The sequence below is a fragment of the Leucopleurus acutus genome (genome assembly GCF_964270905.1).
Source record: "Leucopleurus acutus genome assembly, chromosome: 18".
NCBI classification, from domain to species: Eukaryota; Metazoa; Chordata; class Mammalia; order Artiodactyla; family Delphinidae; genus Leucopleurus; species Leucopleurus acutus.
In genome coordinates, this window is record NC_139160.1 from 24,334,697 (window position 1) to 24,357,902 (window position 23,206).

A 23,206-nucleotide genomic window follows, 5' to 3' on the forward strand; every position below is an offset into this window, starting at 1 on the left:
AATAACCCCTCAAATCGCATGAACGTGGTATCACTTGAGAGTGCAATACAATATTTTAACCAACATAGACATTAAAAAATATGAGGTTTGCTACTACCTGGCATCTAATAATTATGTGGAAATACTGCAATGGTTAATCATAGGCAAGAATCATGTTTGTAAGACTTATTGTCGGTATAAAAATAATCTGAGTCATGATGTGTAGATTTCAAACAAGGATACACATGTTTATGGGTATATTATAATACTACACCACGGGGGAAAATTAGGAAACTGTGCTCTCTAGGCTAAAACTTGAAATAACACCTTTCTCTCAAAGAAAAATTAGAGTTTACAAATATCATTCATTCCTTCAACAAGATACATTCCTTCATTCATTTAACAAATATTTATTGTCTTTCCACTCTATGCCTGGCCCTGTGTTAGCCTTGGGGATTCAGTGGTGAAGAAGACAGTCTTTGTGCCTAAGGAAATTTCAGTCTCCTCCATCTCCCCTCCCACATACACACACCATGCAACAACAGCATTCTTGAAGGAAGGTCCCTTAGCTCCCGCTGTGTCCTATAATGAGACAGAGTGTGTAAAATGTCCAGCATGGAGTCGAGCAAGCTCTACATCCACTGCTCCTTGCTCCTTACTCCCAACAAGCGCCAAGAGCTGAGAGCCCCGAATTCTGTACTAGTTGCACATAGCTGTCAGTCATCCAACCTTGAGATAGTCACTTCAGCTCCTTGAACCTGAGTCTGCTCTGAGGACTCTCTTCTTGAAGGCCACTTTCCGATCACAGGGAATGAGATGACTAGAGATTTCTAATAATGGGCAGAGCCATTACCTCAAAAGAGGCCAGTTCTATCTGATGACACAGTTATAAAGTTCTCTTTTGTGTAGAGCTGAAACGGTCCCTCCGTGAATTCAACCACGGATCTTTGTCCTGTACGCCAAACCTGTCTACTGCTTCTTATCCATAATAATCCCTCAAATATTGAAAAGATGTCACATCTTCCCAAGTCTTTAAAATAAAAAGTGCCCTTTGGGCTTCCCTGGTGGCACAGTGGTTGGGAGTCCGCCTGCTGGTTGAGAGTCCGCCTGCCGATGCAGGGGACACGGGTTCGTGCCCCGGTCCGGGAAGATCCCACATGCCGAGGAGCAACTGAGCCTGTGCGCCACAACTACTGAGCCTGCACTCTAGAGCCCGTGAGCCACAACTACTGAGCCCACGTGCTACAACTACTGAAGGCCGCGCGCCTAGAGCCCGTGCTCCACAGCAAGAGAAGCCACCACAGTGAGAAGACTGTGCACCACAATGAAGAGTAGCCTCCACTAGCTGCAACTAGAGAAAGCCCACACACAGCAATGAAGACCCAATGCAGCCAAAAATAAATAAATAAAATTTAAAAAAAAAAGACTCTATGATTGACTTGGAAGAGAAAAGACAACTGAACGTGTAAAAAGCAACCACAGGAATACTATCTGAATCATACTCATTTACAACTCCACAATAAAGAGGCAGGATAGCAGAGCAGTCAAGAGTACAGACTGAGGCCATATAACCCAGATGGGTTCAGATTCTAGCTATTTATATGTATTGGATGTTAACCTCTCTGTTTCAGATTTCTCCCCTATAAAATGGGAAGCATAATAGAACCTACCTTATAAGACTGATATAAAAAAGTGAATGAGTGATCAGACATAAAGCAGTTATAAGAGGTACAGAGTAGACTAAATATTATCAAATAAAATAGGCAACTTATTTATCTAAGTGATTATATATTAACATGTTTATCTAAATGCCTGTTTTGCAATGTGCATTCACAAATGACGTAAAAAGAAAATAACTTTTCATTATCTCCATGTATCTAAAGATTGAGTTATTAATGGATAAAAGTAAACTGACACTTCCTTAGGTTCAAAGGATGTGATATCTCTCTTAAGAGAGAAGATGAAGTGAATTATATTAACAGAGAGGAAGCTAAGAGGAAAACGGAATAAACAGAAAGTAAACATGAAAGAAACAAGTTCTTAACATTTTCCCCTTCCATGAAAACACAGTCCGCTCATTTCGACTACACTATGAATGCATAATTTTCAGTACTTTATGTGCAGTAAGAGTATTCTCTGTATTGGTTTGTTTTTATGTCTACTTTTAAAAACCTCATCAGAAGAGTCATCATCTAATGCTAATCAACTTTCGGTCATGTCTACCTTGGCAAGTGACCCCTGAACTAAAATGACTCTGTTTCAGTGCTCATTTAGTTCTAAAAATAAGTACTGCCACACGGCATCTGTTTCCCTACAACTAAGCCAGCATGGATATGAAGTAACCATGGGACTTCAAACACACTTGTAGATCACTCACTAACAATGCTAAGGGTGGTTAAATAAACAAAATAAATTACCTCTGTATTTCTTTCTAGTTAAAAAAAAAAAAAAAAAAAGCTCTCTTTACAAACCTTCCTAAGAAGTTTTACCAATGTTGATACAATTTCTTTAAAAATGATGACTCACTTATTTAAGGTTTAGCCCAAACTTCATTAAAATTTAAAGAAAACAGTCATTTGAACAGTACACTTTGAAAGCCTAATGTATACCACATCATTGTGATGGCTTTCAAATCATTAAAAAGCTCTTCTTTAGCAAATAACATTTACCTAACAAGGAACAACTGTATTCCATTTGTTACAAAATGGTTGCTTTTCCCAACAATACTTATTAATATTAGATAAAGGTGGAAATAAATCTTCACTACACCTCTGAGAAATAGGCAGCATGGAATGTTTTCTCAAGATAAAGTTCATCCATATTCTCTTTCAAAATTCCCAAACTTTTAAAAGTTGGCAATACTGTCACTTGTGAAGGGAATCAAGAGGTAATGAGTTTGTGATAACAGTTGCCACCAACATGTATCAAACTGTACGTGCTCATCACGGTGCTAGGTATTTTGGTGCACTATCACATTTCATTTAATCCTCATAACCTATGAGGCAGATGCCATTATTACCCTCAATTAAAGTTAAGGACACTGAGATTTATAGCAGTTAACTAATTTGTCTAGGATCACCTAACTGGACACGGCCAAGCCATGACCCAAACCCCGGCTGTTTGACTTCAGTCTTAAGCTCTGCAATTGGAAAAAAAAAAAAAAAGCTGGGGATAGACATGCCATGATTAGTGAGAAAGAGACAAAGAGAGCTGTGGATGTGAGAAGAAAGAGAACAGAGGCAAAGACTCCAGACGGAAAGAATACTGTGCAATAGGAAAGAGCCCTGAGTTAAACAGGAGATCTGCAATCCCTTCCCTGGGGGGCATCAGTATGACCAAAGGGAAATCAATTCTCTCTAGTTTAATAAAAGAAGAGCACATTCACATACAGCACAGAGGTATGTTAAAGATAAAAAGGTTAAAGTGAAAATAAAACTCCAAAACACCATGCAAATGTCAATAAAATAAAAAAGAAAATTAAAAATGGACCAAAAAAATGAATGTTTCACTGATTCCACAGTCATAGAAAATGTCATGGTAGAATTTTAAACTACAAATAAATTAATTGTGAACATTAACCTAAACGCTCATAAAATGCCAATAAGGCTGTCCGGAACTGCTCTTTTCTGCCCCCCGATCACATCACTGACACCTAACGTCACAGAAAATGCATTCAACGTTAGTAGGTTTTGTTGTTGTTGCCTGATGCAGAAGACACTTGTAAAACCAGAAATGCAAACTTAGGTCAAAATTAGCCCAATGTAGGGTAATTAAAAAGTATATATGTATGTGCACGCGCATGTGTGTGTATTTAATTTATCATACCTATTTATTTTGACATTGTGAGACCTGGAGCAGAGGAATCCAGCTATCCTGTGAAACCAACAGACACTGTGAGATAATAAACAGGCATTGTTTTACGCCACTAATCTGTTACGAAACAACAGAAAACTAATACAATACCTGAGGCAATTTAGACAACCCAAAAAACAAGACAATTATTCACTCCAGGGATGGGAGCATAGGCCTGTTTAAAAGTGATCATCGTGTAGGTAGAACCATGTCTGTAGATCCTTTGACACCACCCTCAAGATGTCTGTGTCCCCTCCTCTGGAAGCTCAGGCAGTCTCAGTGCTTGCTCATAACCACAGAATGACTTCCCCAGCTAAGTCAGTTTCTGCCCTGCCCTCTAGAACACTCCCTGTAGAACCCATTTTAACAGAGTTTGACGCTGGGTTTTTGGGTAAAGCACAGCTCTTCCACTTTCCACTTACTAATTATAGATTTTCCATTTACTATTATCCCTTGTCAATACATCATCCTTAGGGACTTCAAGGCAAAGAGTAGTGGCTGTAATGAGGCAGAATTCAGCTGTCGCTGGATTCCCCAGCCATAACACCACCAAACTACACCATTAACCTCTGACACGAACTGGCCAAAATAACACCACGAGTAGCAGTCACTGGAACCCAGGAAGGTGGAACATTTAAATATTTAAAGATAGGAAGGATTGTCAATGACTGGTTGAAAACATAACTCTTATTCCATTTTATACCCTGGAAAGTTCTACCAAATTGATTCGCTATAAACCTCTAAGCAATCTGCCTAACAGTTTAGTCTCGCATTTCTCGTCCAACAAACTTCAGAAACGAAGTTTGGTTGAGTGAAACATTGGAAATTTCTCGAAAATATTTCAACGAAAGTCTCCTCATGCCCCAGATGAACTTTCATCTTATTAATTAAAATCAACAAATACTTACGGATAAGGTACTATGAGATAAAAATGTATAACAGTGTCCCTATCCTCAAGGAGGTTATAAGAAACATAAGTACTTAGCCAAACACAAGGCAATATAGTAAGTTCCGTGAGAAGGTACAAAAGGAGAGACTGCATGCAGTTGGAGGTCCAAGAAAGAGCTGTACGAAGGATTTGAATAACCTCTCCCAAATCTTAAATTTCGGAACCCTCACTCAGACTAAACTCTAGATCCTTGTCGGGGAGAATCCCTTATCCACAACCCCACCACGAGTCTCCACAGAGGGGAGAAAACTACTGCTCACTTCCCAGGGAAGACAAGTGGTTAATCTGATAGGTTAATCGCCTTACCTGACCTTCACCTGGGAGGAAGGAAGAATAAGCACCATTTTGCCCTCCGGCCTCCAACAACTTATCAGAAGCTCTGTATTTAGTGGTTATTGGACCCTGTTCAGCCATTAATAAAGTCATCCCGTATTCCTTATGCTCCATTCTCAAAAACCGAGAACTCAGAGGGGGAAGATGGATCAGTTACTGATCCCTCAAACACCCAACAATCCCTTTTTATCTTTCTGTCCAGTATGCCCTATAAACCATCAATCCTGGGCCAATCTAGTTGTTTTCCTTTACTCCTATCTTTAAGAAAATGCTATAGGCCCAGGAATTAAGAACATTACTTATCTCCAATCTCTGGTGGACACTATCTACTACCTAGTAATCTTCTACTGGTCCCTGTTCAGTTTCGATTCTTATTTTCTATAGAAGCTCCTCCACACCCTCCTAAAGTCTTATTCATAGCATATGACCTAATCTGCAATTTCACTGAGAAAACAGTAGTGTTTGGGTTTGAAATATAGGAACTTCCTGCCCACACCTACTTCCATAAACCTTCTGTCTCCTATTCAAGGCTCATCTCTTAACCTGTGCTCCGGGTCCCACCCCCTGCAGTTTACTCAGCAATCACGCTCCAACAATTATTTCCTTTCTCTCCTGCAGCTTCAGTTTTTGATTCTAACAATTCTTTCCTCTCTTCATATAGACACACTCAAAATTCATTTTAAAAACAAAGCAAAAGATCCTCAACAACAACAACACCAGAACTGCCTCTTCAGACCTAAACATTCTTGTTGCTACATGTCTGCTCCTTTTTTTTTTTTTCTGGTACGCGGGCCTCACTGTTGTGGCCTCTCCCGTTGCGGAGCACAGGCTCCAGACGTGCAGGCTCAGCGGCCATGGCTCACGGGCCCAGGTACTCCGCGGCATGTGGGATCTTCCCGGACCGGGGCACGAACCCGTGTCTCCTGTATCGGCAGGTGGACTCTCAACCACTGCGCCACCAGGGAAGCCCTGCTCCTTCTTTTAACCGCCAAACTTGTAGGACAAGGAGTCCGTGCTGGCTCTCTCTGCCTTTCCACTTAGCATTCGCCATGCAGCCTACTGCATGCCACCCTCCACTGCAACTACTCACATCAGTGTGACCAAATGACCTCCCGATTCACAGATTCAACAGACACTTTTCCTTTCTTCTTTGACTTGACCTCTCTACAGCATTTGATGTTTAACAACTTCCGTCTTGAAACTCCCTTCCACTGACTTTTTATATATCACTGCCTCCTGATGCTCCTTCTATACTTCAGAATGCTCTCTCTCAGTCTTTACTGGTCAAACCTTACATTTTAACTTTTTCCCAGGATTCTATTCTTGGCTGTCCTCTCTCTTCTCAAACTCAACGGTCCCTGGGGAGGGGGTGGGGAGGAATATTCACAGCATGAATTATCGCACATACCCACAAATCAATAAGACTAAATCCGAACTCATTTGCTTCTTCTCCATCCCCTACCCTTACCAGTGCTTACCTCCATCATGGCACTGCTCTGTGTTTGTTTATCTGTCTGTCCTCCCTGCCCTGGCACGCCTAGGGGATGAACACAAAACACTGCTGTCCATAGTGGAAGCTCCCTAGGGCAGGGGCTAGGAGTGTGGAAGGGGTCAGCGACCTAGCAAGAACACTGCACCTGAGAGGACCTAAGGAAAATGTAGCTGTAAAAGTATCCCAGGGACCTCCCTAGTGGCACAGTGGATAAGACTCCACGCTCCCAAAGCAGGGGGCCTGGGTTCGATCCCTGGTCAGGGAACTAGATCCCACATGCATGCTGCAACTAAGGAGCCCACGGGCTGCAACTAAGGAGCTGGCGAGCCACAACTAAGGAGCCCGGGAGCTGCAACTAAGGAGCCCACCTGCTGCAACGAAGACTTGGTGCAACCAAATAAATAAATAAATATTTAAATATTTTTTTAAGAAAAAGAATCCCAGATGAACTTCACTGAACTACACCATGAATATCTTGAGGGAAGTGAGATATATATATATATATATATATATATATATATATATATGTATATTTTATTTCTCTGAATCCCTTGTGTTTATTAGCACGAGTGCCTAGCAATGGTGGATCCTCAATTCATATTTAATTCATATTTTTGTAATCAAAGCAGTAGAAAAAGTATGGGATATCTGAGATAAGCTTTGAAGAATTGGTAGAATTTCAACAGCTGTTGATGGAGGAGGGATCATTTAAGTCAGAGGGAATGGAAAAAGCATTAGGTTCAGACAGAACTGCTGGACTGGTGGGATGTATAAGGACAAATAATTATCAGTATGCTAGAATGCTGAGGAAGGAATTTACAGGACTTTACGGCGGAGTTACAGATGCAACCTGACAGGCGGTGGCGAGCCAGTGAGGTCTTTTAAGCAATGTGATTTGCAATTGGAAAAAAATTAACTGGAACAGAGGACACTTCTTTAAATAGCTGCCAGATGAATTACCTAAGTGAGAAGAAACGAAGGCCTGAACTACAGCAACTAGAGTAACTGTAGATTGAAAGGAGAAAATATTATTTTTAAGACTGAAGGTAAAAAACCAAACTTTTTGAATATTTAAGAACAGTGGAATTAGTTGAACATTAAAGGGAGATGAAAATTTTAAGGCACTAAAATTAGAAGGTCTAAAAAGAAAACTATATAAATACTTTTAAAAAATACATTTAATACATTGGTTTATTGACCCAAACAATCATGACACGTTGGGTGTTAGCGTCTACAACGTACTTATCAAGTTTACTGTTCTTGGTGAGAACTCCAACACGTGTGACACACAGCCGGCAATTAAAGAGGGCGTTCAGTACAAGCTCACGAAAGATCATTCTGTAACTTTTGAGGGGGGGGAGTTACCAGAGTATAACCATACCGTGAAGCTGTTGTTAGCATTTTTTGTGCTTGCTTCAGCTACACTGGCATCTGAGAGGTCAACTTCATCAAATATCAGAGACTGTTAATGAAAAGAACACAAACATGTCAAGTGCAAACCTAACTGAATGCTCCTTAGTACTTTTTTTTTTTTTTTTAACCGTCACATCATGACCATGAAGCTATGTCAGGAATTAGAAAGAAAAACTGAAGAAAAACTGAAATTACTGATGCTTGGTGAGTAAAACCATAAAGTTCAACGAATACATAAATTCCAAACTGTAAAGGACTTTAAAGAACTCCCCTGGCATACTGTTTCATTGAAAAATGCTCTGTGCTCTCCAGAAGCATCGTTTATGGGAAACCTACTACTCAGTGTATGACATACACACATACTCACACACTCCCCACAATGAGAAGAACTAGTCCTGGCTCAGATCACGGACAGTTACTGAACTTTTTGAACGTGACCTTCCTCATCTGTAAATGTGTTCAAATGAGATGGTGCATGGGCTCTGTAAATATAAGATGACATTTCTTTTATACTCTTAAAAGTTTTATTTATTTATTTATTTAATTTTTTTTTTTGCAGGCTCCAACATTTTTTTTTTTAAGCTTAGAAGTGATTTTAATCAAAAAAGTTTCAGTGGTAAAAACTCCATAGAGCTAAAATCTTTAAAATGGACAATTGAAAAATTAGGAAATTCTAGTAAATACATGTATCCTTCCCACTCTGAGGGAGTTGGTCCTTGTTCACGGTCATTCCATGTTCTTCCAGTGAGGCGGGTATAACACCACTCCTCTAGGACTGCTAGAAAGAGGCTCCCTTATCTAGTAACGTTCACCACCCCCCAAGATCTCCAGGGGGTTATGCAACTCTACTTCAACCCAACCAATCTGACCGTAAGACTTGTTCCCTGACTGCAAGGAATTTATCATCTAGCACGGGAGCTGAAATAGACACAACTCGTTTTAAGTAAGGGAGACTATTAAAAGTGGAAGAGCAGACACTACAAAGTGCTATGGAAGGTCACAGCAGAAAACAAATGCTTTCTCTTGCGAATAACGGAATGAAGACAATTTTGGGGGGACCTTAAAGAAAATAGGGAATTTCTTTAAGTGGAGATAGAGGAAAAATCATCCTGGGGATCGAAAACATGGGGCAAGGCTGTAGACTATCAAGTGGTCAGTGCTGTCTGGAGATAAATGTGAGAGGTCAGAATGGAGCCAGATCAGGGATAACCATGAACATAATGACTTTTAAAATAAGATTATTCTATTTTGTTATTACTTCCACAGCTGCATAAACTAAGAATTATGTTTGTTTGTTTATTTATTTATTTTTTACCTCCTGGTGTATAACTCTACTAATTATATCACAAACACGTGTTTTTTAACATAGAAATGATCGATTATCCTACTGGCACAGTAACAATAAATCTTACTATTTTTAAATTGAAGTATAGTTGGACATACAATATTATGTTAGTTTCAAGCGTACAACACAGTAATTTGACAATCAAATACATCATCAAATGATCACCATGGTAAGTCCAGTAACCATCTGTCATCATACAAAATTATTACAATATTATTAATTATATTCCGTATACTATACATTAAACCCCCATGACATTTAACCCTCCCCTCTGGCAACCACCCATTTGTTCTCTGTATCTGTAAGTCTCTTTCTGTTTTGGTTTGTTTGTTCATTTGTTTTGTTTTCTAGATTCCACACATAAGTGAGATTGTACGCTATTTGTCTTTCTCTGACTTACTTCACTCACTCAGCATAATACCTTCTATGTTCATCCATGTTGTTGCAAAGGGCAAGATTTCATTCTTTATGGCTAATATTTCATTATATTCATTACGAATAATTGGTCTGTTCAGATTTTCTGTTTCTTCCTGATTCAGTCCTGGAAGATTGTATGTTTTGAGAAATTTATGCAGTTCTCCCAGGTTGTCCAATTTGTTGGTATATAGTTTTCATAGTAACCTCTTGTGATCCTTTGTATTTCTGTGATGTCAGTTGTCACTTCTCTTTCATTTCCGATTTTATTTATTGGGCTCTCTCTCTTTTTTTCTTGATGACTTTGGATAAAGGTTTATCAATTTCATTTATCTTTTCAAAGAACCTGCTCTTAGGTTTTTGTGGGGTTTTTTAGTCTCTATTTCATTTAATTCCGCTCGTAACTTTACTATTTCCTTCCTTCTACTAACTCTGGACTCGTTTATTCTTCTTTTTCTCGTTCCTCTAGGTGTAAGGTTAGATTGTTTATTTGAGATTTTTCTTGTTTCCTGAGGTAGGCCTGTATCACTATCAAATTCCCCCTTAGAACTGCCTTTGCTGAGTCCCAAAGATTTTGGAACACTGTGTTTCCATTTTAATTTGTTTGGAGGTATTTCTTGATATCCTCTTTGATTTCTTCAGTGACCCATTGGTTGTTACTGAGTTTGTTGCTTAGACTCCATGTGTTTGAGTTTTATTCCAGTTTTTCTTGCGGTTGATTTCTAGTCTCATACTGTTGTGGTCAGAAAAGATGCTTGATGTGATTTCAGTATTTTAAAATTTATTGAGATTTGTAGTCTAATAAAAGATCTGTCCTGGAGTGTTCCATGTGCACTTGAAAAGAATGTATATTCTGCTGTTATGGGGTGGAATGTCCTGTACATATTATTAAGTCCCATTGAGTCTAATGTGTCATTTAAGGCCAGTGTTTCTTTATTGATCTTGTCTGAATGATCTAATGACTACATTACATTGATGTAATGGGGTGTTAAAGTCCCCTACTATTATTGTATTACTGTCAGGTTCTCCTTTATGTCTGTTAATATTTGGTTTACATATTCAGCTGCTCTTCTGCTGGGCATATATATATTTAGTAGTGTTATATCTTCTTATTGGATTGATCCCTTTATCATTAGGTAATACTCTTCTTTGTCTCTTGTTACAGTCTTTGTTTTAACGTCTATTTTGTCTGATATAAGTATTGCTATCTCATATTTCTTTTCATTTCTATTTGCATGGAATATCTTTTTCATCTCTTCACTTTCAGTCTGTGTGTGTCTTTAGATCTGAAGTGAGTCTCTTGTAGGCACCATATATATGGGTCTTGCTTTTTGTATCTATTCAGCCACGCTGTGTCTTTTGATTGGTGCATTTAGTCCATTTAGATGTAAAGTAATTATTGATAAGTGTGTACTTATTGCCATTTTTGTGAATTGTTTTCTGTTTATCTTTGTTGTTCTTCTCTGTTCCATTCTTCTTCTCTTGCTCTCTCCCCTTGTGATTTTTATTTTATTTTTTTTTGCAGTATGCGGGCCTCTCACTACCGCGGCCTCTCCCGTTGCGGAGCACGGGCTCCGGACGCGCAGGCTCAGCAGCCATGGCTCACGGGCCCAGCCGCTCCGCGGCATGCGGGATCCTCCCGGACCGGGGCACGAACCCGTGTCCCCTGCATCGGCAGGCGGACTCACAACCACTGCGCCACCAGGGAAGCCCTCCCCTTGTGATTTGATGATTTTCCTTAGTATTATGTTTATATTCCTCTCTCTTTATTGTTTGTATATCTGTTATCAGTTTTTGGCTTGTGGTTACCATGAGGTCCTTACACAACAACCTCTGTATATAGCAGTCTATTTTATGTTGATAGTTGCTTAAGTTTGAGCATGTTCTAAAAGCACTACATTTTTACTCCATCCACCATTTTATGTTTTTGATGTTATCTTACTTTGTGTATCCCTTTACTAATTATTGTAGATATATATGGTTTTACTAGTTTTGTTTTTTAACCTTCATACTAGCTATATAGGTGGTTGATCCACTACCTTTACTATATTTTTGCCTTTACTGATGAGATATTGTCTTTCATAATTTTCATATTTCTAGTTATAATTTTTTCTTTTCTGTTTAAATTTCTTTAACATTTCTTGTGAGACTGGTTTAGTGGTGATGAACTATAAAGTAGACAAGCTGTTGCTTGTCTGGGAAACTCTAACTCTCTCTCAATTCTGAATGATGGCCTTGCTGGATAGAATATTCTTGGTTATAAGTTTTCTCCTTTGAGTACTTTGAATATATTGTGCCACTCCCTTCTGTAAAGTTTTTGTTGAAAAGTCAGCTGACAGTCTTATGGGGACTCCCATGTATGTAACTAGTTGTTTTTCTCTTGTTGCTTTTAAGGTTTTCTCTTTAGCTTAACATTTTGGCATTTTAATTATAATGTGTCTTGGTGTGGGTCCCTTTGGGTTCACTTTGTCTGGGTCTCTCTGTACTTCCTGGGCCTGGAATGTCTGTATCCTTCACCAAGTTAGAAAAGTGTTCAGCCATATTTCTTCAAATAGGTTTTCTGTCCTTTTCATTCTCTCTTCCCCTTCTGGGATCCTTATAATGTGAATGTTGGAATGTTGGTATACTTGATGTTGCCCAAGAGGTCCTTTAAACTATCCATTTTTTGGTTTCTTTTTCTTTTTACTGTTCTGATTGGGTGATTTCCACTACCTTATCTTCTAGACCACTGGTCCTCTCTTCTGCATCATCTACTCTGCTGTTGGTTTCCTCTGGTGTATTTTTCATTTCCATTATTACTTTCTATCTCTTTGTTGAAATTCTCACTCTTCTATACTTCTACTGAGTTCAGTGAGTATCTTTATGACCATTACTTTGAACACCTTATCTGGAAGTTTGCTTATTTCCATTTCATTCAATCTATTTCTGAGGGTTTGTCTAGTTCTTTCATTTGGAACATATTCCTTTGTTTCTTCATTTTGCCTAACTTTCTGTGTTTGTTTCTACATATTGCGTAGATCAGCTACGTCCCTCGGTCTTGAGAGAGTGGCTTTGTGTAGAAGGTATCCTGTGGGGCCCAGTAGCATGGTCTCCCTTGGTTACCAAGGCCAGATGCTCCAGGAGTGTCCCCTTTGTGGGCTGCATGTGTCCTCCTGTTGTGGCTCAGCTGCACTTGCTGAGGGGGTGCTTGTACGCAAGGATGGACCCCAGTGTGGCTGGCTGCAAGGCCCAGTTGCAACTGTTGTGGGTGCTCTGGTGTGTGGGGCTGACCCCTGGGGCAGGAGCCACTTTAGGGGGACACTAGTGTTGGCCAAAGGTGTCCACCAGGTCTAACAGGGCAGGGGGCTGTTTTGGTGGGGCTCCAGTGCCAGCTGAGGGTACCCACCTTAATGTTTATTTTTGAAGGAACAGTAAAATATCCATTTTAAATGGAAGCTCATCATTACAATTTTTTTCTTCCAAAGCTACATCATTCTTATTTCATTCAATTAGTATATAAAAATTATTTAAGCCTTGATTTTATTTCACTGTGATTTTTATTTCTAAATGCTAGCATAATTGAGTGATTGTTTTGTGCCAGGTATTATGTAAGCACTTCATGTATGTAATTTCATTTAAGCTTCCTCTCAACAACATGCTGTCCACAGCCACTCCACTGGAATGTGCTAGAATTGGGATACAAACTCTTGTCTGAAACCAGAGTATGAACTCTTAGCAACTACAGCAATTCTCTCTCTCATTTTCAGGAAAAGATTTATGGGGTAAAAAGTAGCAAGAAAGGGGGGAACCCAAATTTAGAGTTTATTATATATAATAAGGTTACACTTAACTGTTCATTTTACTTGGAAGGAAAAAAGAAAGAAAGAAAACTGCACTAGGACCATCCTATAAGATTGTCTTTAGGGGAAATGGCATGAAACTGACTCAAATAGACCCCCTTGGGATTTGGTCCAAGATGAATCACATTTATATGGAATTTATATCAGAGCAGTAATGATAGTGAGCCCCAAGACAAAAACAGTTTATAGAACCAAAATTTCAATTCCATCTACAGCCTTCGAGGCCTTGCAACTAGTATTCTCTCGAATTACCTTTGAGTCCTTTGCATAATAAAGTGTACGACCTCGAAGTTTGAAATATCGCTTTTTCCATCTTTGGAAAGAGCTGGTTTGCTTCAACAGCTGTCCCTCTTTAATACTGGTCTAGGGAGAAGCAGAAACACAACAACATGATTAAAATGAAATTCAAAACCAAATAAATTTCAAAATTAATGACACACTATCATTAACGTTTTGAATATTATTTCTCATGCTTTGCAAATTACATGAGAGAATATTTTATTCTCCCCATTCAACAAGCGAACACATGTGCAAAGTCCCAAAGAGCAAAGGTGAATTCAACATGGTGACTCAAAGCAGTCATAAACACTATGGAAGACACATGCACAAAACTAATACTTTTCAATACAGTGTGATGAGTACATGTACATATATAAGTACATATATATTTGTATATAGTAAAATGGTGGAAGGGTGGAGGTGCGGTATAATGTAATGGTTAAGAAGGCATGGGCTCTGGAGCCAGAAACCTGTGATCAACTCCTGGTGCCACCACTTAGTAGCTGGATGATCTTAGGCAAGTCAATAAACTTCATGGCTTTATTTATTCATCTATAAAATAGGGATGACAACAGGACATACCTTATAGGGTTGTTGTTGTGAGAAATTAATTTTAAAAACACGTAAAGGTATTTACTGCATGGCACGTAGTAAGTGCTCATTAAATGTCAGTTACCATCAGCTATGTGTTATTGTAACAAACACATACTCAAAGCATGGTGCATGGCAACCCAAAGAAGGAAGCTCTGCCTCAGAGGGAGTCAGTGATGTTGTCCTCGCAGAGGAAAGCCTTAGGTGGGTCTTGAAGGAGTTTATCAGAATGATAAGGAGTGGGAGAAGGGTATTTTACGTGTGTGCAGAAGTAGAAAGGTATAAAACAGCACAGATATTTGGGGAATCTTCACAGAGTTTCTGGTTATAAACACAGGGTAGAGCTTGTAACGGGGAGCAGCAAGAGCTGTGGCTGGAAGAGGTGGGCAGGGGCTCTGGGAATCTGGGCTAGACCCTGTGCTAAGTGCTTTATGTATACAAGTTCATTTTATTGCCACCAACAACATCCTTGGAACCCCTCTGACTTCATCTAGTATCTCTCCTTCACTTGGTCACCTCCATTCACAATGATGCTTTGCTTTTAAGTGGTCGTGCATGCACGTCCCTTAGGACTGGACACTACCTATTCTCTCCTCCTGGACTGCTCTTCCCTCAAATATCCATCTGATTAACTCCTTCACCTCCTTCAAGTCTCTCACCTTCTTAATGAGACCCACCTCACTGACCTCCTATTGCACATGCTCTCCATATTTTCCCCCATCCAGATCTTATTTACTTCCCCACACAAAGTACTTTCCATCTTCTAATGTATAATGTAATTTACTTATTTATTTATTGTGCTACCCCTATTAGAATATAAGTTCCCTGAGTTTATTATATCTAATAAAGTTAAATTTAATGTTTCATTTCAACTGGAAGGAAAAAAAAAAGGAAGAAGGAAGGACACTTTATTTATAGCAAACTAAACTTACAGCCTTCCTATGAGACTGTCCTTAGGAAATATGTCATGGGATTGACTCAAATAGATCCCCTTGGGATGGGGGTCCAAGATGGATCACATCTATCTTGAATTCACAGAAGAGCAGTAATGCTACAGTGAATCTCCAGGGCAAAAACAGCTTACAGAACCAACATTTTATATCCATCCCACTGGACTGCACACTGATGTGTCTCAAATACCTAGAATATTATCTGGCACATATGATATGGAGATCCATATGAATGAATAGAAGATGCTGAGATTAAACCCATGTCTGTTTGAACTCCAGAGTTTATTTCCAACTTTTACACTATACTCTCTTTTATTATCAACAAGACATAAAATATTGAGAAAAGTTTGTTGTCTCTAATATGGTAGTTAGGTCACACTCATGTTTACTTTCAGTTTCATTAAAAGATTCCCTCTAGAGCCTGCTCTCAGATGGTCCTCCAGGAATTGTGAGAGCATTAAAATTTAATGATAACAAAATACTTTTGAAACTTCAGTACCAAAGAGCCCGACTTAGAATCAGACAGACAGACTTCAAGCCAGGCTCCGCTACACGCTAGCAGTATAAATCTGCGTAAGTTACTTCAGCTCTCTGTGCCCAGTTTCCTCCCCTAAAATATGGAAATAATAATGCCAACTTCACAAGCTCGTTGCATCTAATTTAATTATAAGATAATGCCTGGAGAGCACTTAGCACACTATCTGGGTTACAGAAGATATTTAATAAATGGCAGAAAGTGTTATTATGATATCGTTATGCTATTAAGTTCACGGAGTATTTGCCAGGCACCAAATTATAAGAGCTTCTTGGAAGAAGTGAATAAGTGTTTGCAGGCCTCTGTGAGAGCAAATAACAGCTGGAGCAGAAGGAGGGTGTCAAGAGATGAGGTTAAGGGAGACAACAGCCAGGCGATGCTGGCCACAGAGGGGAGCTTGCTTTTTATTCAAAGTGCAAAAAGCTAGTGAACTGTCTGAAGCGGGACAGTGAGAATGGGGAAATGGGTGAGATAGAGTGGAGGACCAATTAGGAGGCTGCTGCAGGAGTCCCAGGGAGAGACCAGGGAGGATAGAACTAAGGTTGTAGCATCACTGAGACCGACAGAAGTAGAGGAATTTGAGACGTTATTTTGAAGGCAGAATCTACCGGCCTTGCTGATAGACGTGAAGGGCAAGAGAGAGAAAAGAACCAAGGGAAAGTGTAAGCATTTGCCTTGGGCAACCAGATGCAAAAGATTGTGAGAGAAAAGGGTATTAATAAGGAAGAGTTAAGTGGTGAGCTGCCCTGCTGCAGCATCCAAAGTTACCCAGGGTAGAAAGTCTATATTCTTAAACTTGATCACAAAGTCTTGAAATGCTATAAAAATATAACTCATCCAGAGAACACATCTTTTGGCAATTCAAATTATAAAAGTGGGTGTTTTAAGATTTTTGTAAAGTTCTGTTGAAGGCAATGAGGAAGAAAAGTTAATGTTTAGTCTACTTATGTTCTATCAGGCTGTTTCTAAAAAGCATAAATAACCTAATATTTCTTCACATTGTTACTAGAGTAATTTTCTAAAATGAAAACCTGATTACATTATGCCACTGCTTAAATCCTTCCTTAGTTCTATCTTTTTTTTTTTAATCGATGTATAGTTGATTTACAATGCTGTGTTAGTTTCAGGTATACAGCAAAGTGATTCAATTATATATATATACACACACACACACACATATTCTTTTTCAGGTTCTTTTCCCTGAAAGGTTATTACAAAATATTGAGTATACTTCCCTGTGCTTGTCTTGTTTTGTACGCAGAAGTATGTATATTTTAATTCCACACTTCTAATTTATCCTATCTCCCTCTTTCCCCTTTGGTAACAAACATAAGTTTGTTTTCTAGGTCTGTGGTTCCTTTTCTGTTTTGTAAATGAATTCATTTGTATGTTTTTTTTTGTTTTTTTTTTTGCCTGCAGCGTAAAGTCCAAACTTCTATATGTATCAGAGAAGACCCCTGCATGATGCTGTCCAACCTTCTCGCTTGCCCCTCCTGCCAGAGGCTCCTCCCTCTGCCCTAAATGCCCCCCCTCCTCGATCGCCTGTCTTGAAAGCGCCCAATCATTTCAATTCTGATCTAGTGCCACCGCCTCTGGAAGACTTCCCCACCCCCTAGGAGGAAGTGAACACTCCCACCTTTGTCTCTCGAATGTGTCCTTCTACCTGTATAACAGCGCCTATGACAACTGAATGGCATGTTTGTGTTCCCACCAGGCTGTGACCTTCATGGAGCGAAGACCATGTCCTATGTATTTTAATAATATCACCAAATAACACGTTAGCTGACACTTTAAGGCCTCCATAAATGTTAAACCAAACAGCTTTTAAAGTGTAAAAGGGTATATAACTTTGTCTTTTAAAACGAAGATAGAATTAGGAAAGAAAACAGGAAAGAATGGCTATAAATGATTTTATGGTTTCCAGCATTCAGCAGGTCTGCTTCTTTTCACTGCATATAAAAAACAGCAAATACAATGCAAAAAAGTATATGTGGACCCCGAGGTGCACTCCCTGGGTGAGGGTTTGGGGAGAGATAGTCAGAGGAACAGGAAAATGTCTATCTATGCTGGTATTATGGCTACTGATAATTTAAAGATGCTCCTTACATAGTCACTTTCAAGGCAAATAATTTATCTGTGTTTTACTATATAACTTTATGTCCTTTAAATCTTGCACAAGCATGGATTTATTTGCAGTGTGTGAGGCTGAGGAGAATACATGCATTTACAAACTTCTCTATAATATACAAACAGTCAATTTTAAATTCTTGAAGAAAGAAAAGAAAGAGAAAAACATCTGAAGCTAGCTTGCTTTCCTCTAGAGATGTGATTAAAAAGACTTAACTAGGAGGCAGTTTTTCACATGAAAGTTAATCCTTAAAATAAACGTCTGTTTATATATGGCAAGTTAAACAAACACTTCTCATAAAAGAAGGAGCATAGCGAAAATGATTAATCTGTAACAGCTCCTGCAAATATAACCACATAGGCAAAGCATGGTTCAGAGAAAAATGCTGTGGTTTGAAAAATCTCAAAATAATGAGCAAACTAAAGGAAGAAACAAGGAATCTTTCTTGAAAATCAAAATATTTATTATATTCAATATTAATGTTCAACTAGAATAACAAATTGAACTTAGTAACAGACATAAGAATTAGCTATGATCCGTTATTATTAACAATCTATGAAAAATAAGCATTCGATTTTAATTTTATTTTGTTCACAATTTCTAGGATAAGGGATGAGCTCTCCCCTCCCTCAAAATAAGGCTTAGAAACATTTGCGTTTAATGGCCATTTCATCATATAATCTGGCAGAGATTGGTTTAGTACAATCTGACCTTCATGAAAAATCAGTGAAGTTGTATAGCCCCTAACCGTAATCCAATAACCCAGTTTCCAAAATATTAAACACAAAAAGTTAAATGAATGTGGCTTTGAAAAAAAAATCGTTTCAATAAAATAAGCTTTAAAAGTTTTAAGATCTCTCTTCTATCTGGCTTTCTGAGACTGTTTGCTGTCCAATGTCTTACAGCTGTGCAATCGCTCATTTCGCGCCCCTCGCTAAAAGCAAACAAAAGTAACTTCTCTTATAAATTATACACACATGAGTGCTCTAGGATTTCACCTAACATTTCAGAAACACCTCTGTGTCACAAGTTGAAGTTGTTTTGATGGTGAGCCCTTCAGTGAGCCTTTCTGTAAAGCTAAAAATCTTTGAAAACATCAGTTACTGCCTGATTTATCCGATAAACGTACACTTTCCTATGTTGGCTTTTGGGGGGACATCAAATAGGTGTGGTGAAGAGCCTGATGTGGAGAACTGGAAACGTCAGTGATGACTCTTCTTTTACAGATGCCTTCAAAAGTTCCAGAAGAATCTCGAGCTTCTCCTAGTCTTGCCCCAACACGACCTCTTAATTTCTCTTCTAGGGAATGGGAATGGAATTTGTTGTGATGGCAGATGTGGGCTGTTATGGACTAAATGTTCGGGGGCAATTCTAACCCCCAATTTGATGGTACTAGGCGGTAGGGCCTTTGGGAGGAGATTGTGTCAGGAGGGTGGAGCCCACATGAATGGAATTAATGCCCTTATATGTGAGACCCCAGAGCACTCTCCTGCCCCTTCCACCATGTGAGAACACAGCTAGAAGATGGCTATCTCTCCCAGTACATTGATCTTAGACTTCCCAGACTCCAGAACTGTGAGAAATAAATATTTATTGTTTAAGCCACCCAGTCTTTGGCATTTTTGTTACAGCGGCCTGAACAGACTAGGACATGGGTCAAGAGAATTTTCACCACTCTATACTTTGTATGTAATCACTTCTTTCCTATCTCTTTTAACTCTCTATCTTACTCCACCCTCCCAAACAGAGAATTAGTCTTTGTCTTATACCTTTCTTTGCCGTACCCATTTTGTTATATAAGGTCCAGGAAAGCTGTCTATGTACAGAACCTATAACATCATGAGTCTAGACTTCCTTGAATGGTAAGCATCTTTAGTTTTACAGACTTTAATTTCTAAAGTGGAAATATCCTTATATGCTGTACATCTTTATGTGCTGTTGTGACATGTGAAACAATGGATTTGAAAGGATACATAATTTTTTAAAAGGCTGGTATGACAAGATACCATCATCATTAACATTCATCCCCGTGCTAAGCATTATTACAGAACAGATCTTATCTTTCAATCCATCCCTTTCCACTCCTCCTGCCTTTGCCTTAGTTCAAGCTCCTCTCACTTCCTTGAACTCAGCAGTACCCTACATGTCCTCCAGGCGATCAGTCTTTCCCACCACCAGTCCATTGTTCCCACCATGGACAGAATTATCCATAAGAAATATTTTTGATCCCGCCAAACTCTGCTTTAATATGTTCAGTGCTTTCCTATCACCCACAGTGTAATCCCAGACTTGTGAGCTGGGCACACACTCTTCCTTCCATAAATGACCCACTTTCTGTAACAGCTTCATCTTCAGCATTCCTCCTAAATTCCTCTAACAGGAGAGGAAAAGAGAAGTACCTGCGAATCCCCAAATCCTCCATGCTTCCCTACGTCCAAGCTTTTACACGAGCTCTTCCTTCTACTCATAATAGTTTCCTCTGCTTCTTCTTAGAAAACTCCCACCCCATCCCATCATCCTCCAAGGCTCAGGCGGCCACCATATACTGGGTGCATCCACAGCGCTATGCCCACACATAACTTATAGCATTTATCATGTAGAATAGGAATTTTAAACAATTCATGGCTCTCTGTCTCCTGTATCTTACTGATTTTTCCATCCTACACATATAACCATGGACTTGATACTAAGAAAATAATGACTATATGTTAATAAATTTATTCAATAATTAGGAAACAAAAAGTAAGAAATTAAGAGGACTAAAACATATGTTTCTGATGAGAACTTGAGGAATTAAGTGGAGAAAAATATTTCAATTTTTCTCTCTCCAGCAAGTCAATATACTGTCAGAAAGCACAAAGGAAATAGACCTGACTCCCCAAAAAAGGCCTGGATTGAGTTCCATTTCTGGCTCCATTTACTAGATTTGTGGCTGCAAACGAGGAATAACATTTATGAGCCTAAGTTTCCCTACCTGTAAGGTGAAGATCACTGTCACCTGCCTTGTATTCTTCAGAGTTGTTAGGACAAAACAAAATGAAGTGTAAATATCTTTCATAGACTCCCAAATGCTGTATAAAGTGTCATTAATAAGCAAGGTACTATTTTAACAGGTCATACTTGTGGGAAAATGTGTTTTTAGTGGGACTGACACAGTTCAATAAAGACAGACCATTTCTGAACAAAAGCCCAATGCTTATATTTAGAGAAATTATCCCACAAAGATCAGCTTTAATCACATAAAGTATACAGTTCCAAAATGTATAGTTTTCTGAACTTTTACATAAGAGAAATCAATCATGAAATTGTATTTAATAATGGAGCAGAGTTTAAAACTGCTATATAGTGTTAGTATTTTACTTTTTTAGAACATCAGGCTTATTTACCAGTAAGAATTAGAAAATGATGACAACTGCTGTCGGATAACTCCACCTGGATGCCACTGACTCTTCAAAATTCAATTAGGCTCAAACTGATCTCCCCATTAGATTAGAGTAGGGCCAGGCCCACCTTATTCACCACCGTAGCCCCAGCACTTACCATAGGTCCTAGCAGAGAGAATAGCTCTTAATCGCACAAAAGAATAAATGAAGTGAAGACTGATATTCAAATAAAGCAGTTGAACGTCTTTTAGAGGAAACTTGAACTGTACACTGTCTTAAGAGCTTTTAAAGGAGAGCCTGGGCAGGAAATGGACAGCATTCTGAGAACTGCACCCAGAGGTGCTTATTTTGTGGCCATCTCTTTCTCATTTGAAAATGTCCCTGCAGCAAATTTAAGCAATTAGTTGTTGACTATTCTCTTGGGTTTTTCTTTTTTTCCCAAATTGAAAGCCATTCTGCTTTTATTCACTACCATTCCATCATTGCTAAGGAAGGCCATCTATCGCATCAGCATTAATATTGTATTTGGGTGGTATCCAGACTTACATCTATAAAATGTGTAAATCGATGATTATTTGTAATAAACTTTCTATCCTTCCCTATTCTATCCAACAGCTAAACTTACATTTGCTTGAAAGGTCAAATGCAAACCACACAGATCTGAACTCTACTCTACATCTCTAAACTAAAAGTCTATCTTCATCACCAGATTGCACTTTAACGTATGCATCTTCTATGACAATATCACTTTGTTCTTTTATTAGCTCCTCTATGTTTTGCCTGATTATAAAACAAGAACTATTTTTCTCCACACATATGCCAGAACTTATATTGAATGACTACTGCCCATCACCTTTTTTTTAAATTAATTTATTTTATTTTATTTATTTTTGGCTGCGTTGGGTCTTCATTGCTGCGCGTGGGCTTTCTCTACTTGCAGCGAGTGGGAGCTACTCTTCGTTGATGTGCGCGGGCTTATCATTGCGGTGGCTTCTCTTGTTTCAGAGCACAGGCTCTAGGTGCGCGGGCTTCAGTAGTTGTGGCTCGCGGGCTCTAGAGCACAAGCTCAGTAGTTGTGGCTCGCGGACTTAGTTGTTCAGCGGCATGTGGGATCTTCCTGGACCAGGGTTCGAATCCGTGTCCCCTGCATTGGCAGACAGATTCTTAACCACTGTGCCACCAGGGAAGTCCTGCCCATCATCTTAAGACTTTGCAACGTAAACCATTTGGTGTCATTCTGATCCAGTCTGTCAATCTCTTTTACCATCCAAGTATTAAATTGATTAAAGCCTGGTTTTTCTATGAGCCTCCAAATTTCCCTCAGTTCCTCTCGATTCCAGACCCTTTGGCTTTGTGCCCTGTATTCTTCTTTCCCCTTCTGAATTTTGTCCCACCATGAATTTCCTACTGTCTTAAAAACAAATTTAAGCCTCTTTGTTAAATACATGACATTAAGCTCTATCAAATACACCAGTTATTCTAAAGTTTGGCTCATCATCTGAATCACATGGAGAACTTTATAAACATGAACAGCCTCCGTTCATCTGGGACTTTTTAAAATTGAAGTATAGTTGATCTACAGTATTGTGTTAGTTTCAGGTGTACAGTAAAGTGATTCAGTTATATATATATATTTTTTCAGATTATTTTGCATTACAGGTTATTACAAGATATTGAAATAGTTCCCTGTGCTATACAGTAAATCCTCGTTGCTTATCTATTTT

General features: G+C 38.9%; 1 protein-coding gene across 1 annotated transcript in view; it reads right to left on the minus strand.

Annotated features, from left to right (window-relative positions):
- The window catches only part of DGKH (diacylglycerol kinase eta), a 169,511-nt gene that overhangs the window by 90,298 nt on the left and 56,007 nt on the right, over window positions 1–23,206 (minus strand). Inside the window, exons 2-3 of the mRNA XM_082859567.1 lie at window positions 13,869–13,979; window positions 7,987–8,067 (exon numbers count right to left, since the gene is read on the minus strand). Of these exons, the coding sequence (XP_082715693.1) occupies window positions 7,987–8,067; window positions 13,869–13,979 (192 nt within the window). The remainder of the gene's footprint in view (window positions 1–7,986; window positions 8,068–13,868; window positions 13,980–23,206) is intronic.